Source organism: Emys orbicularis, chromosome 10 (genome assembly GCF_028017835.1).
Source record: "Emys orbicularis isolate rEmyOrb1 chromosome 10, rEmyOrb1.hap1, whole genome shotgun sequence".
NCBI classification, from domain to species: domain Eukaryota; kingdom Metazoa; phylum Chordata; order Testudines; family Emydidae; genus Emys; species Emys orbicularis.
Genome location: NC_088692.1, coordinates 70,937,274 through 70,953,347, shown reverse-complemented (window position 1 = coordinate 70,953,347; position 16,074 = coordinate 70,937,274). Strand labels below are relative to the sequence as shown.

Sequence of the window (16,074 nt, the reverse complement as noted above, 5' to 3'; positions counted from 1 at the left end):
CAAAAATCAGCAAAAGGGTTATATAAATAAAATTTATTATGAAACAAAAGGCAAAAAACTATTATGTACATAGTTTAGTCCTATTCAGTGTCTACTCGGCGCTTCTTGGCTTGTCTCTTGTATTCATTAAATGGAGCATCTCTTGTCACTGTCCAGCAATAGTCTGCAAGCATTGATGGGCTCCATTTGCCCTGATAGCGTTTCTCCATTGTTGCTGGTGAAATCGCTCGCCATGCTCGTCGCTCACTGCTCCGCAGTTCGGTGGAAAAAAATCTAGATGAGAGTGCAAAAAATGTATCTTTAGTGACATGTTGCAACCAAGGCTTTTGTATGCCTTGAGGAGGTTTTCCACCAACAACCTGTAGTTGTCTGCCTTGTTGTTTCCGAGAAAATTTATTGCCACTAACTGGAAGGCTTTCCATGCCGTCTTTTCCTTGCCACGCAGTGCATGGTCAAATGCATCATCTCGAAGAAGTTCACGAATCTGAGGACCAACAAAGACACCTTCCTTTATCTTAGCTTCACTTAACCTTGGACATTTTCCACGGAGGTACTTGAAAGCTGCTTGTGTTTTGTCGATGGCCTTGACAAAGTTCTTCATCAGACCCAGCTTGATGTATAAGGGTGGTAACAAAATCTTCCTTGATTCAACAAGTGGTGGATGCTGAACACTTTTCCTCCCAGGCTCCAATGACTGTCGGAGTGGCCAATCTTTCTTGATGTAGTGGGAATCTCTTGCACGACTATCCCATTCACAGAGAGAAAACAGCAGTACTTTGTGTATCCAGTCTGCAGACCAAGCAAGAGAGCAACAACCTTCAAATCGCCAAAAAGCTGCCACTGATGTTGGTCATAGTTTATGCACCTCAAAAGTTGTTTCATGTTGTCATAGGTTTCCTTCATATGGACTGCATGACCAACTGGAATTGATGGCAAAACATTGCCATTATGCAATAAAACAGCTTTAAGACTCGTCTTCGATGAATCAATGAACAGTCTCCACTCATCTGGATCGTGAACCATGTTGAGGGCTGCCATCACACTATCACTGTTATTGCAGGCTACAAGATCACCTTCCATGAAGAAGAATGGGACAAGATCCTTTTGATGGTCACGGAACATGGAAACCCTAGCATCACCTGCCAGGAGATTCCACTGCTGTAGTCTGGAGCCCAACAGCTCTGCCTTACTCTTGGGTAGTTCCAAATCCCTGACAAGGTCATTCAGTTCACCTTGTGTTATGAGGTGTGGTTCAGAGGAGGAGGATGGGAGAAAATGTGGGTCCTGTGACATTGATGGTTCAGGACCAGAAGTTTCATCCTCTTCCTCTTCCTCGTCTGACTCAAGTGAGAATGCTTCTGGTGCATCAGGAACCGGCAGTCCTTCTCCGTGGGGTACTGGGCGTATAGCTGATGGAATGTTTGGATAATGCACAGTCCACTTTTTCTTCTTTGACACACCTTTCCCAACTGGAGGCACCATGCATAAGTAACAGTTGCTGGTATGATCTGTTGGCTCTCTCCAAATCATTGGCACTGCAAAAGGCATAGATTTCCTTTTCCTGTTCAACCACTGGCGAAGATTTGTTGCACAAGTGTTGCAGCATATGTGTGGGGCCCACCTCTTGTCCTGATCTCCAATTTTGCAGCCAAAAGAAAGGTGATAGGCTTTCTTAACCATAGTGGTTATACTGCGCTTTTGTGATGCAAAAGTCACTTCACCACAAACATAGCAGAAGTTATCTGCACTGTTCACACAAGTATGAGGCATCTCTGCTCACTTTGGCTAAACAGAAATGTGTCGCTTTGCAAAATCAAACACTGACAAATAAGAGAGCACGACACTGTATGATTTCTAGAGCTGATATAGGGCAATTTGTTCAGCAGAGTGATGTAAGCTTCGTTATGAATGCATCATCCATGACTTCTAGGAATAACATGATGCAATTCATATCATGTATGACGCAATACCAGCTTCAGATTGCATCATTCATTGTTTTGCCTAAAAAGCAAGTACTGTCCAAACCCAGTCATAGATTTATTCATAGATCCAGTCAAAGATGTATTTTAGTCATTTCTGGTTTAAATTGAGATTCCTTCCCTTTATAACTCACTTATCCTCCGCCATTCCCAAGTCAAGGGTTGTATATACTGACCCAATAGCATATCTTGAAAACTAGAGCCAATCAACAATTTTAAGCTTCATTTTCGTTCTCAGTGACCCAGAATTACTAAAGTTTGACTACATTTATTTCAGAAGCATTTTGGCTGTAGAGCAGTGTTATGTATTACACCTCTACCTCGTGTGACAAAGTTCCTCCTCTATCTTGGTGGGTCCTGCGCTTATTGGCGGATTTTCCTGCCTCAGAGATTCACCATGTGGGTTGGGGAACAGCCCAGAGACCTTCCCCTCTGGAAGAACCCACAGTCCAGGTCAATTGGGAGGTTTGGGGGGAACCCGGGCCCGCCCTCTACTCCGGGTTCCAGCCCAGGGCCCTGTGGACTGCAGTTGTCTATAGTGCCTCCTGTAACTGCTGCATGACAGCTACAACTCCCTGGGCTACTTCCCCATGGCCTCCTCCAAACACCTTCCTTATTCTCACCACAGGACCTTCCTCCTGGTGTCTGATAACGCTTGTGCTCCTCAGTCCTCCAGCAGCACACCCTCTCACTCTCAGCTTCTTGCGCCTCTTGCTCCCAGCTCCTCACACTCCCACCACAAACTGAAGTGAGCTCCTTTTAAAACCCAGGTGCCCTGATTAGCCTGCCTTAATTGATTCTAGCAGCTTCTTCTTAATTGGCTCCAGGTGTCCTAATTAGCCTGCCTGCCTTAACTGGTTCTAGCAGGTTCCTGATTACTCTAGTGCAGCCCCTGCTCTGGTCACTCAGGGAACAGAAAACTACTCATCCAGTGACCAGTATATTTGCCCTCTACCAGATTCCTGTACCCCACTGGTCTGGGTCTGTCACACTCGATATAACGCTGTCCTTGGGAGCCAAAAAATCTTACTGCGTTATAGGTGAAACTGCGTTATATTGAACTTGTGTGTGCAGCCTCGCCCCCCTGGAGCACTGCTTTACCGCATTATATCCGAATTTGTGTTATATCGGGTCGCGTTATATCGAGGTAGCGGTGTAATTATATTGATTACTTAAGAATCCCCAGTTATCACTTTGAGGGTTCACAGGTTCTTGTCCCTAGATCAGGCCCAGTATTATTTAAATTATGATATAGTTAGGAACCCCGATGTGCACAGTTACAACACTCACACTATAGGAACTCTTTTATATTTACAAATATAGTTTATTAATACATTTAGCACAGTCACAAACACCCCAGCTTAGTAAGGTAGATAGAGCTACTACAGAATGTTCATCTGCACATCCATATACTCACACCTTCCCTTGTAGAACAACCTAAAATATTATCCATCGTCTTCCCCATCAGAATCACATCAAAGCAGAATATAATGCAAAGCAGTGAATATAATAAAGGCAAGCTAGCTCACTGGGCTCCAGGATGCACCTAGAGGATCATAGGATGATAAATAACAGCCAACATGGATTTGTCAAGAACAAATCATGCCAAAACAAGCTAATTTCCTTTTTTTATTACTGACCTAGTGGATACTGGGGAAACACTAGATGTGAGTTGTCTTGATTTTAGAAAGCAAACTAGGGAAATATAATCTAGATGAAATTACTATGAGGTGGGTGCACTATTGGTTGAAAAACCATAGTCAAAGAGTAATTTCAATGGTTCGCTGTCAAACTGGGGGGGATGTATCTATTGGGGACCTACAGAGGTCGGTCCTGGGTTTGATACTATTCAACATTTTCATTATTGACTTGGTTAATGGAGTGGAGAATATGCTTATAAAAGTTGTGGATGACATCACACTGGAAGGGGTTGAAAGCATTTTGAAGGACAGGATTGGAATTCACAATGACCTTGACAAATTGAAGACTGGTCTGAAATCAATAAGATTAAATTCAATATAGACAATTGCAAAGTACTACACTTGGGAAGGAAAAATCAAATGCACAATTACAAAATGGGGAATAACCGGCAAGGCAGTAGTACTGGGGGTTACAGTGGATCACAGATTGAATATGGGTCAACAATGTGATGCAATTGCGAAAAAGGCAAATATAACTCTGGGATATATTAACAGCATACTCATACTTTCAGTGCCTGGTGAGATGACACTATTGACACCAGTTAGTTCCCATTTTTTGCTCTATTTTTCTCTATTTAAGACCAGTCTTTGGTCAAACTTTGCCATCCCTTTCCCTCCCTTCCATATAGAGTTCCTGCTGCCAATAGAAGTTCAGTGCAGTCTGGAACAATTGTCTTGGAATTAGTTGTGCACCAGGTAGTTCTGGAAGGTGTTTGTGTAATAACAAGTAGGTAGCCATATTTAGTTGCGTGTTGGTAGTCAACTTGGGTTCTTAGTGCAGTTCAACAGCAAAGCATTGAACTACAGATAGATACATTTACTAGAACTGCACTTAATTTATATTGAAAAGGTGCCAGAAGTGGGAGTGAAAAAATAGATGGCAAGGGAAGCAGCTGGGCTGACAGAAGGGTTTGCACCCCACTTGTATACAATACAATTGTATACTGGGATTGATGTGAGGATTGTCTTCAAAAATATTTGAAAAAGAGTAAATTGGAAATATTTTAATACCAAAAGAAATCTGACAGCTATTCCTTCTTCTTTTCCTTTGTCTTTCTATCTTTACATTTTTAGGATCTTCTTACCTTTGATTTGGTCAGTTTTGGCTAATTACCTCTGCCACTTTCTAACATCCAAACTCATTTTTCAGGTTTGAGACTGACAAGATGTATATTTTCTTGTGGGATGGATTTTCAGGATCAGATCCTTAGATACTTGCATAATATCGAATGGAAGTTAGGAGACAGTGTAAAGTTCCCACTTGTGCTGCCCTGATCTTTGTGCTTCACTGTGCATGCTTTCCACTATGCACTGGGTTAGAGCAACCTAAGGACTGCTCTAAGTTACACTGGCCTGTAAAGGCCATAAGGAACTGAAGGCCAAACCCAGGAGAAAGGCATAACAGTGATTTCCCAGTCATGGCCCCTTTTCAGTAACCACACTGCTCTTCTCTGCTAAGTTTACAGCAAGGAGATCAGTGCGGAATATAAGGCCCTGTGCTGACTCTATGCTGCTACAGGATCACCCTTGCAATTGGGGTGATCCTCCCTGAACCACTTACTCAGCTTTTGCATCCAAAGTATGACAGCAGGACAGCACAAAGTGACCACAGCCCACCTGAGGATCTGATCCTTTATTATCCCTCTTATTCCTCTATTTCTGTTTTATTGTTCTTTTCCTCTTCCATTTTATCCATCTTCTATTTTTTCTGGTTATATCTGTTAACCCTTGTTTCTTTATTTTATTTATTTCTTCTCTACTCTCCCATAATCTCGGCCCTTTCCCCCCCTCTTTATTGTTGTTTTCTTCTTCCACCTGTGTAGACGCTTTCCTTCCCTTTGTACCTGAGCTATCTCTCTCCCTTCCTCCCCCATAACAATGCTGTATTTCCCTTCCCTTTTCTTTGCACAAACTATCACTTTTTTTTACCCATTGTCTCTGACTTATATCCTATCTGTGATTCCCTGTTGTCACTCCCATATATGACTCCTTTCAGACAGCTTATATTCTGCTGAGCTCTTTTGAAGCACTAAAACATCTTCAATTACCATAGCTCCACCTAGGGAGGCAACATAGCACTTCTGTCTACTGCAGAACCAATTCAGCAGCATATGGGGATGCATTCGAGGGTCTGGCAGAGTAATTTGGATGATAGGTACAAATGGCATCTCATAAATGTTGGCATCCTGGTAACGATCCTGGTTACCCAGCACAGACTTTTTTTTAACCTCACCAAGTTTCCATACATCATGTACGTGCACCACAATAGAGAACAAAGTTCTTAGTATGTGTTATCACTGACCCTTGAGTAAAGGTTGGTTCCAAAAGTCTATTTTGTACTGTAGAATAAAAATACTAACTTAGATTACTTATTCTGGTAAATTAGTTTTGAGTAGTCAGATTTGTTCTTTAGTAGATGGTTTGATAGTTTTGGCTCTTATTGCTAAAGTACAAATGAATTTGAAATAACGATTTGTTTTATAAAGCACTTGAACTTGGATAGAATTGAGAACTTCATGGGATGCTCTCTACACATTAATGTCAGGAAAATGTTAGAAATAGTACATAAATATATATCATAGTCCTTGGAACATATCTAATTCTATTCTTTTAGTGGAAAAGACAGGAAAGATTTTAAATTACATGAGCACTAATATTACAGAAAATCGTTTTAAGTAAGTTGATTTCAAATAACAGAGGACTGGATCTCTCCACACAGTAAACCTTGTGGGACAGAGCTAAGGGAAAATAAACTCTGCAAGGATCACCTTGGCCACTTTGTCTTTAATCATGCCATCTGGGAGGGTGAGGTTTGTGTGCACCTGTAGAACTGGTGAGGGGACACTGTGCATCTACCCGGCTCCACCTATACCTAACACTAGTCCAATCACAAGGGGGGAAAAGATATCCATGAAGATCTTGGGGGCACAGTCTGATCCAGAATAGTTAATTATTAGTCAGTGATTTAAAATCTTAAAATTTTAAATGTAACTGCAATTATAGTATTAATTTTAAAATCTAATTTTATTTGATTAGAGAAACAAATCTAATAACTGAGAATTTACAATACGTCTCTTCCAAAAGTATGAGTATGAAATTACTTATGGGTCCATATGTTTAAAAGAGCTCATCTCCTATTTAAGCACCTAAATGGCATGGCCAGATTTTCAAAAGTGCACGTATCCAGTGGTTCTGACTGAGAACAGTGGCTGTGAGTATGGAGCCCACACACTGCTTCATTCTACAGCAATCTCACATGCAGAATTCCCTTAAAATCAAACAGGTAGGCTAGTCCATATAGAAAAATGACGTTTCACCTCTCCATGCCAATAATATTTATCATTTTATAATACTTTTTGTATTCAAACATTTAACAAACATTGGGCTAGGTAGTTTCCCTCCACAGATAAAGGTGATGATCCGTGTGTGAATGATCCTCTGTGAATGGATCAAAGGGAGTATGATCTGGCCTGTTAATTACATTGCAATGATTTTAAATGTTTTCATTTGATCTTGAGCATCTTTCCTTATAAGCTGGCAGTCTTCTTTGCAACATGAACATAGATTTTCAGCCTCTTCTGATCCTTGATCTTATACAGATAGTTCAAGGTGTCACAATGTCAGCCGAATAGGCAAGGCAAATATCAAAAAGTGCAAATAAAAATTATCAACAAAGTTTAAGAAACATTTGATCTTACTGCTCTTTGTTTGAATTACCTAATCATAAGATCTTTAGAAAAGCCAACTCTGATTCTGGATTTAATTTTAAGCATGTTGGCATATGGTTGCGTTTTAAATCCAGCTTCAATAGAGTAGCTAAACACAAACAATGTTAGTGGGGTTTTATTTTTTGCTTTCAAAACTTGAACTAACCTAGGCCAGGTCTGCTCTAGAAACTTTTGCCAGTATAGTAATGTTGGTTAAGGGTGTGATTTTTTTTTTAAAAAACATTTCTATACTGGCAAACGCCCTACTGTAGATGCAGCTCAAGTGTCTGTAGCGGAAAATTGAGCTTTTAACTCCATTGGAAACTGCTTTGAATCTATCTGAGGTTAATGGTGATCGTCTAACAGCTGCTTTTTAGTGTAATTATTTGGTGATCTCTGTCCATTTCCTATAGCAGACAAGTACTCATATAATATTAACTGGCAAATTTGTTGCCAGACTGAAGAGCGAGGGCAAGAATTAAAGGAGAGACACTGAACTATTCATGTGGCAATAGTTTATTGAACTATTGCTTTACATCTGTGGATAGAGGATTTAAATCTCTAGTGTCATGAGGTTTCATTGTTATTGGCTAGACATTCTGGACCATTTCCCCAGGTGGTGTAAATTGGTGTAGCTCCATAGAACTCAGTGCTGATTTATACCAACTGAGGATGTAGCCCAATATCTACATCCTTACTATATCTGCTGTAACTCTGGGAATACTATCAAACTTAATTGGCGGGAGTATGTGGCAAAAGATTTTTTACATTTTTGGGTTGTTCCCTGTGAGACTTCATTTGTAAGAATTGCTGCAGGCTGTCATTTTTGTCTGACATCCAGGGCATGTTGGCAAGAGTGTTGTGTACTAGACTTTGTGTCTGGTCATAGAAAAAAACCAATGCAGCTCAGCCAGACCATTTTGTTATTCCTTTAGAATTAAAAGCATATGAAACAGATGCAGCTTAATAAGTTTTTTTTATAAATAACATCAACTTAAATAACTTAGAACAATAAAGTTCAAATATAACTTAAAATAAAGTTTAATGCTGTAACAAGAGAAAAAGCATGAATAACGGTGGAAAAACAATATTAAAAGCCATATGCCCTAACAAGAATTATACAAAAGATAGGTTATGTTACATAAAAAACCTTAAGATGTCTGAATTTTTACTTCGTCGTTATATAAAATGTTATTTTGTGGAAAGTGAGATGAAGTACATTTTTATTTATTCCCTATTCCTATTATTTTACATACACTATTTTGAAACATCTTTTAGAGCAGCATTAGGTATTTGTTCTTGTTAATACATTTGACATTTTGTAGTGGTGCAACCTTAATTTTCCAAACAAGCTTTTTTAATCGGAATATGACAGTAACAAATTTACAAGATTTAAGGTTTTTTTCTGATCCTAGTTTATGTATAGTTTATCAGTTTCTCTGGGAACTATTTAAAATACTGCTCAATCTCCATGTTTAGTATTGACTTGATAATCTGACAAATCATTCCAGCAGCCTTAAAGTCCAACATATTTTACATAACATTATCATCTGCTTTATTATTATTATAGCAGCCAAGTTTAATAAGCAGATAGGTTTTTTAAATAAAACATCATCAGATAATCAAGTCATGACTTACTCTTAAGGGTAAATTAATTTAAGAAACTACCCAGTTACTATTACTAACATAATGATTGTACAACTCTTTACAATTTTTTACAACTTTTAGTTACTAAATCTGATTTTGTGTATATTTTCAAATCTTTTTAATGAAGTCTCTTTAAAATAAACATAAATGCGCAAGTCCAGCTTGTTCAGTTTTTCAGTAGTATTCCAGCCTCTCTTGATTACTTGTTCAGTCTTCTTAAAAATAATCTTCCTGCTGGAACTAGTTCTCTATAGATCATATATGATTAGGATATTGCCAAAGGAAGAAAGTGGGATGCTTTGTGTTCTTTCTTTGTTTTTTTACCTTTCATAGGGACACCTTTGTGGTTTAATGTCACAAACATCTCTTTCCCTTTGTTTGTCCAGTTTGCTGAAGCATAAGTATTGTAATGGTTTTCTTCAATCAGTTCTCTGAAGTTGCAGTCCTCATTGCATACTTTCTGTTAAGAGTGAATGATAGCATAGCATAAAATTAGCACTTTTGTTCTTTAAATACACAATGGGAGTGAGGAAGTTGGGGGAAGAACATATACCAAATAATAAATACTGTTTGTTATTAAAATACTCAATAAATTACTGAGGTCTCTTCAGTCTTAACTAACATATTTTATGTTTTAGCTTTGAATATCCTCCCGTAGCAGCTGAAATATTTAACAAGAGAAGGATTTTTACTAAAACAAGATTAGGGATCTAATCTTTAGTTTCTATAACCAGGCTTAAAAATCCACCATTGCCATAGGATAAAGATGCAATACATTCCCACTTACTAGCAGTAATGTACACAAACTGCACAGATGTTATGTAAAAATCAGCAGAAAATGTACACAAGTATATATTTCCATAGTATAAATTCTTTGCAGTATTATCAGTACCTTTCCATAGAGTTTTCCAGACTTGTTCATTGCTAGAAAGTATTCACTTTCCACACCTTTGATTGCCACTACTCCAACTGCCACTGTTCTTATTTCCAGAATACCTGCAAAGAAACACATTGAGGTCTGTAAACTTCATTTGCTTCTTCAGTTTGTCTTAATGATTCTACAATACTTCTGGTTTTATTTAAAATCCTAAACTGGTGAGAGTGGTTATTAAAATAAAAAGTTAATGTAGTTACACATATGTAGTGCAGACAAGAATCAATCATGGTTTTCTCTTTAAAAAATCTCCTATATATGTATACTCACACCCACTCACAACTAACTCTGCATGTCAATTTCTAGTGCTATGTTTCCCACTCACCATATTATTCTAAACTGTACTTGCATTTTTTAAGAATCAGACTGTTTTCTTAAAATTTCTCTGGTTCAGGTTTCCAGTTGAAAGAAATATACATGTTTTAGCCAAGATTCACAGAATTTTTAAAGATCACATTTAAAAGATTTGTGAGAATTTTACCGGTGTCACCTCCTTGAAGAAGCATAAACCTTAGAACTTGCAAATGATGGAAAACAGACCACAGTGTCTTAAGGAAGATAAAGTACCTGCTTGACCTTTACAGGCTTTGAAAACTGTCAGGAACTGAAAAGATATCTGCATTTGAAGAGAAATAATCAAAAGCTACAGTACTATCAAAACTTTCTTATTCAAATATCTTTAACCTAGAAAATTTGGAGTTGCCTTAATTTTGTGTTGACTGGTAGATGCTATTAACAAATATCCACAGTTACTAGTGTAACACAAAATACTCTTTGTTGATCAAAAATATGGAATTAAGAGTACACTGTGTAGTTTTCAGATTTAAGTATTTTAATAGTTTAAAGAATACAGTAATTTTGAGTTTGGGCCACACCTTTTCTGATATGAGGCCATCCTCAGAACAGTTGCTACCTAGCTTCCTCTTCTGACTTTCTTTCTACAGAGGGGTCTTTCTAGCTCAGCCAATTCCATTCAGAATCCAGTACCTAACCAAAGTGTGCTAGGCAAGAGAGAGAGAGGATTAAGGGTGTAACCTTACATCTTTGACAGGCAGCATTTTACCCAAGTTAACCACCTCTTTCCCAAAGATCATTCTTGATTGATGGTACAGCATCCCCATTCCTATCCACTTATGTATCAGGAATGTGCAGTGGCAGTATTATCCATCATCACTACAGTAATTAATGTGTTAATGTCACATTGTCCTCACCATAGTGTGAGATTTTCACCTGAAGGATGCAGACCTCCCTCCCAAGCAAGACTTCCATTTAATTTTATCTTTGTTTACAAATTTATGCTCATTTTTTGTGAAGTGGGAGTGGGGAGTGTGTGGGCTGTGGTTGTGGTTTTTGGTTTGTTAATTTTTTATAATCTGGTGTCATCTGTGCTACTGTATCTCCCTGTTATATGCCCTTTTCTACATTCTCTTGCCCTTCTACTCTTTACCCTTCCCTTTTGCTTCTTTAGTCTGTTGCCTCCTACTCACTTTGCTTCCATGCCATCCCCAGCCTATATACTTTCTTCCTTTTGTTTTTCCTACCACCAGATCTAATGCCTCTTCCCTTACTCTGTGCTTTTCTGTTCTTTTATCTGTTCTCTGATACTTCTCTACTCCACTGTAGAATCTACCAAACTTCAAATAAAATTTTCAAGTTTTTAACAAGTCTCACTCTGCGTGCAAGCATTGCAAAAAGGATTTGAGCCAAATAACTTCAAAGTGAAGCTCACCAAAAATTGTATTAACTTTCACTTTAAATTTCATGGTTGTGAAACCCGAGTGGAGCATTCAAACCAGATGATTGGCCTGCAACTAACCAATTAAATATATGTTTGACATTTCTCATCTGTGTGGAAAGAAAATGAGTTAAGGATTTATAATGACTTCACAGAACAGAGTAGACATGCCTGAATAGACTGCTATTGATGGCTAAGATAGTGTACCTGTTGAAAAGCAGGGAGGCGGGCGGGCACAAGCCCGCCCATGTCTGAAGGCCCCTCCCCTAGCCTAAGGGGAGGAGCTACTGAACCCAGGATTCAAATAATTACTGGGGACAACTGATGAATAACAGGGTCAGGAGTGAGGGTCATAGGTACAAAACCAGGGATCCACAGGCTGTGTCAAAGAGCAGCATATAGTGAGAAATAATATTACTTTTAAAAGGGAAGATGCTAAAATCTGTATTCTAAGAAAATGATACTGTATTAAACTTGGAATTTCTGAATTTGTAATTTTTAGCCCATTATTTCTTAATTTAGTGATGAAATCCACCATTATATTGATTTGTTTTGGGGTTGTTGTTTTTTTGACACATGCCAAACTCATACTTGTATGTTGTCTGTCAGCCTTCAAGTAAATTGGGGTATGCCACAGTCTTGCCTGGAATACCGAGAGAATAGTCAAAGAATCAGGAATCAGAATTATATGACCAAACAAATAATCATAACATCTCTAAATCCTACCCTGGAATGTGTGTGCATGACTCCCATTGAAGTCACTGGGAGTTGCATTCAGGTATCCAAGGGCAGAATTTGGCATTACTTGTTTGGTTCCTGAATTATGTATAGTTATTGGGGATGCTGAGCCATTTTATACAGCCTACCTTGCCAGAATTGAAGGACTTTGTTGAATAAAACCCTAGCTATTATAATTATACTCTATAAATGTGTAAAAAGATAGTATCAGTTGCAGGTTATATTAATAAATTATGTGGTTTTTGCTTCTTATTTCCTGAAAATCCTCTTTTTGTAAATAAAAATCAATACTTTTACTATGCTTGAGAAAAAAGAGATAAATGAGGGTTCTTATTTAAAAAATATATTAAGCACTCTTTGGCTTATTATTACATGGCTCTCGTAGCTTATATAATAAATAATTAGGATCCTATCTCAGAAATCTTTGACCCTCTGATCCACAGAGACTGTGGAATGCCAGGGACATTATTAAGTCTTTGAATGTCACTTTTTTGAAGACGTTCTGCTCCTGTGTGATGGTGCCCTAGACGGTAGACTTTACATGCACTATCTAATATTACATCACAAGGTGTTGGGAAGAATAAAGTATCTTTATTGCCAGTAGAAGACTGTGATAAGTGATTTTCCCAAAGCCACAGAGGGAGTTAGTGTCAGAGTAGGACTGGATCTCAGGAGTTCCTGATTCTCAGTCCTATGCTCAGAACATGCCTCCCTCTCAAGATTAACTCACATATAATGTAACAGAGTGCTCTCCCTTTAAGAGCTAGGAGGAGAAGGAGTTGTCAGCCCTGTTCTGGATGCAAGTCCAGCAGGTGGGTGTTGGGAATCAGCTGACCCAACTGGACAGCATCTAGTGATTGGGTCTGATTCCAGGCTACATGATATAAATGAAGGCCCACGGTGCATGAAGAAGCCTGCAACCAAAAGAGAGCTGAGAGTATGCTCTCCTGTGGCTAGAACAGAATGCTGTAAGAGGACAAGCAGGCCCTATCTATGGCTACAGGAGGCTAGAGGGCCCTCACAATCTCAGTTGAGAAGAGGACTATAGCTTTTGTTGTTGTTTCATGTTTCCTTTTGCTAGATATTGCCTGTTCTAAGAGTATGTCTACACTGCAACTGGGAGTGTGCTTCCCAGCTTGAGTAGACCGACATGTGTTAGCTCTGCTCAACCTAGCATGCTAAAAGCAGCAGAGTAGCACAGGCAGGGGCTTGTGCTCCTGCCCAAGTACATAGCCAGGGTGGCCAGGCAGGTTTGTATTCGGCTGGTTAGCCCAAGCTGCTGCCTGTGCTACCCCTGGTTATGCTGCTACTTTTAGCCCAATAGATTTAGCAGAGCTAGCATTTGTCTGTCTACTTGAGCTGGGAAGCTCTCTCCCAGCTGCAGTGTAGAGGTACCCTTAGTCAAACAATGTGTGATACTACATACCAATCATCTGATGGATGCAGTGCTTAATTTGTGCCAGGGCTCAGCCCTGACACATCTAGGCTTGGCAGTTCATAGCTCTGGGCTTGCTGCATCAGTTATGAATGTAAAACAATTGCCTGAGCCACGGCACCTCGTTCATTACAAATTAAGCACTGGATGGATGGCAGTGTGTGTGTCATTGGTGTTACAGGAATTATATAATGAGCAAATACTCAACTGTGAGTTGCAGTAGATTGAGTGCTTAATCCAGCATAATATATCCACAGAAAACTGAACTAGTCAGCAGAAAAACTGGCTAATTGTAGATACCTTACTTTAAACTCCCCCAATCCTTCTACTTCCCCCTAAAACAAACACACTCTTGCAGTGAGCAAAAATCAGATGTCACAAAAAATCTACTGCCAGCTAGGAAAAAGAAAACCATATTGCATTGCTATATCCTCAGATCTCTCTCTATCAGGGGAGAATAGTCTATGGGTGTGCCATTTCAAGAATAATTAAGGATAACCCAGAAAAAACTTTACAGATATTTTACCATTAGGATTTCAATTGCCCTCACCACATATTAAATAACTAACCTTTGTTTGGTTTGTCAAAGAAGGTGAGTTGTCCCCCTTTAATTGCAAGGGTGACTTTTCCACCTGCTCAGAGGAAAGGGGTCATTGCCCTTTTAAAGCCTGCCTCTGCCCCCAAGATTATCTGTTCCACATAAAAAGTAGGGAGCAGTCAGACAGACCAGGTCAGCAAACATCTTGCTCTCTCTCCCACAGGTGATCGGATGGGGTCCAGACCTCTTTTACCCGAAGCAGGTCAGCAGCACCCAACCTCACACTCATGTAAGTAGTTAAAATACTCATGTTCTGTTGCTATCATTATCCTAGATGCTTCTTTCTCAAGGGGACTGGGAAGGAATTTTTCCCTCACCACCAGATTGGGCTAGGCAAGATGTGGGTTTGGTTTTTTGTTTTTGTTTTTTTTTTTGCGGGGGGGGGGGGGGGGGGAAGGGTGGCCTTCCCTACTGCAGGTTAGGGGTCTATTAAGTTATGAAATGAAATGGGCATTAGGCTATACTGTCACAATTCATCATGTAAGCTTGTGGCAAATGTCCTGTGCAGATATTCTGCAGGGAATGGACATGGTGATCAGATAAAATGGACTGGTAAAGGATTTAAAGGAGGTATTCTTTAAAGGATCAGAGAAGGGGGGTTTGGGGCTCCTACAACTGGTATGGTGAGGAGTCAACCCCCACCACTTCTTTATAGCCCCCCTTAACTCTCATACAGAGCAGTGGGTTGGCTGGGACCAGGATATGGGTAAGGGGGAAGGCTGATGGCAGCCCCACAAGTATTTGGAAAGAATTATGGAATTACCTGCACTGTAAAATTTTATCTGATGGTTAGTCCCAGATATTTAAGAGTAGAGTTGTGGTCTAATTAAAGCACATCCAGTATCTCCTGTCCTCCTGGCGTAGCCGGACAATGCCTGGATGGTTTGACATGGCCCATTAGGGTGTGTCATAAACATACAGCTAACGGTAGCATAAAATCCCTCTTTACCCTGTAAAGGGTTAATTCCTCTTTTACCTGTAAAGGGTTAAGAAGCTCGGATAACCTGGTTGGCACCTGACCAAAAGGACCAATAAGGGGAGAAGATACTTTCAAATCTGTGGGGGAAGGTTTTTGTTTGTGTTTTTGTTTTGTTCTCTTTGAGTCAGCAAGGAACCAGGGCAGGAAAAATACATCTCCTTAAGCATATCTGGACTAAGCATCTAGTATTGCAGAAATAGTAAGTAATAGCAAAGAAATGTGTTAGATTATCTTTTGTTTTAGCTTGTGAATTTTCCCTGTGCTAAGAGGGAGGTTCATCCCTGCTTTTGTAACTTTAAAGTTTTGCCTAGAGGGAAAATCCTCTGTGTTTTTGAATCTTTTGTTATTCTGTAAAATACTTACCATCCTGATTTTACAGAGGTGATTCTTTTACCTTTTCTTTAATTAAAATTCTTCTTTTAAGAACCCGATTGATTGTTCATTGTTCTTAAGATCCAAGGGTTTGGGTCTGTGTTCACCTGTACCAATTGGTGAGGATATTATTCTCAAGCCTTCCCCAGGAAAGGGGGTGCAGGGCTTGGAGGAATATTTTGGGGAAATAGGACTCCAAGTGGTCCTTTCCCTGATTCTTTGTCTAAATCACTTGGTGGTGGCAGCATAC

The 16,074-nt window shown here is 39.4% G+C and overlaps 2 protein-coding genes across 2 annotated transcripts in view; one reads left to right on the top strand and one right to left on the bottom strand.

The window, feature by feature from the left end:
• The window catches only part of FAM227B (family with sequence similarity 227 member B), a 169,251-nt gene that overhangs the window by 32,153 nt on the left and 121,024 nt on the right, over window positions 1-16,074 (top strand). Inside the window, exon 10 of the mRNA XM_065412142.1 lies at window positions 14,637-14,702. Within this exon, the coding sequence (XP_065268214.1) occupies window positions 14,637-14,702 (66 nt within the window). The remainder of the gene's footprint in view (window positions 1-14,636; window positions 14,703-16,074) is intronic.
• FGF7 (fibroblast growth factor 7) overlaps window positions 9,299-16,074 on the bottom strand; it is a 54,840-nt gene continuing 48,064 nt past the window's right edge. The window contains exons 2-3 of the mRNA XM_065412145.1: window positions 9,926-10,029; window positions 9,299-9,493 (exon numbers count right to left, since the gene is read on the bottom strand). Of these exons, the coding sequence (XP_065268217.1) occupies window positions 9,299-9,493; window positions 9,926-10,029 (299 nt within the window). The remainder of the gene's footprint in view (window positions 9,494-9,925; window positions 10,030-16,074) is intronic.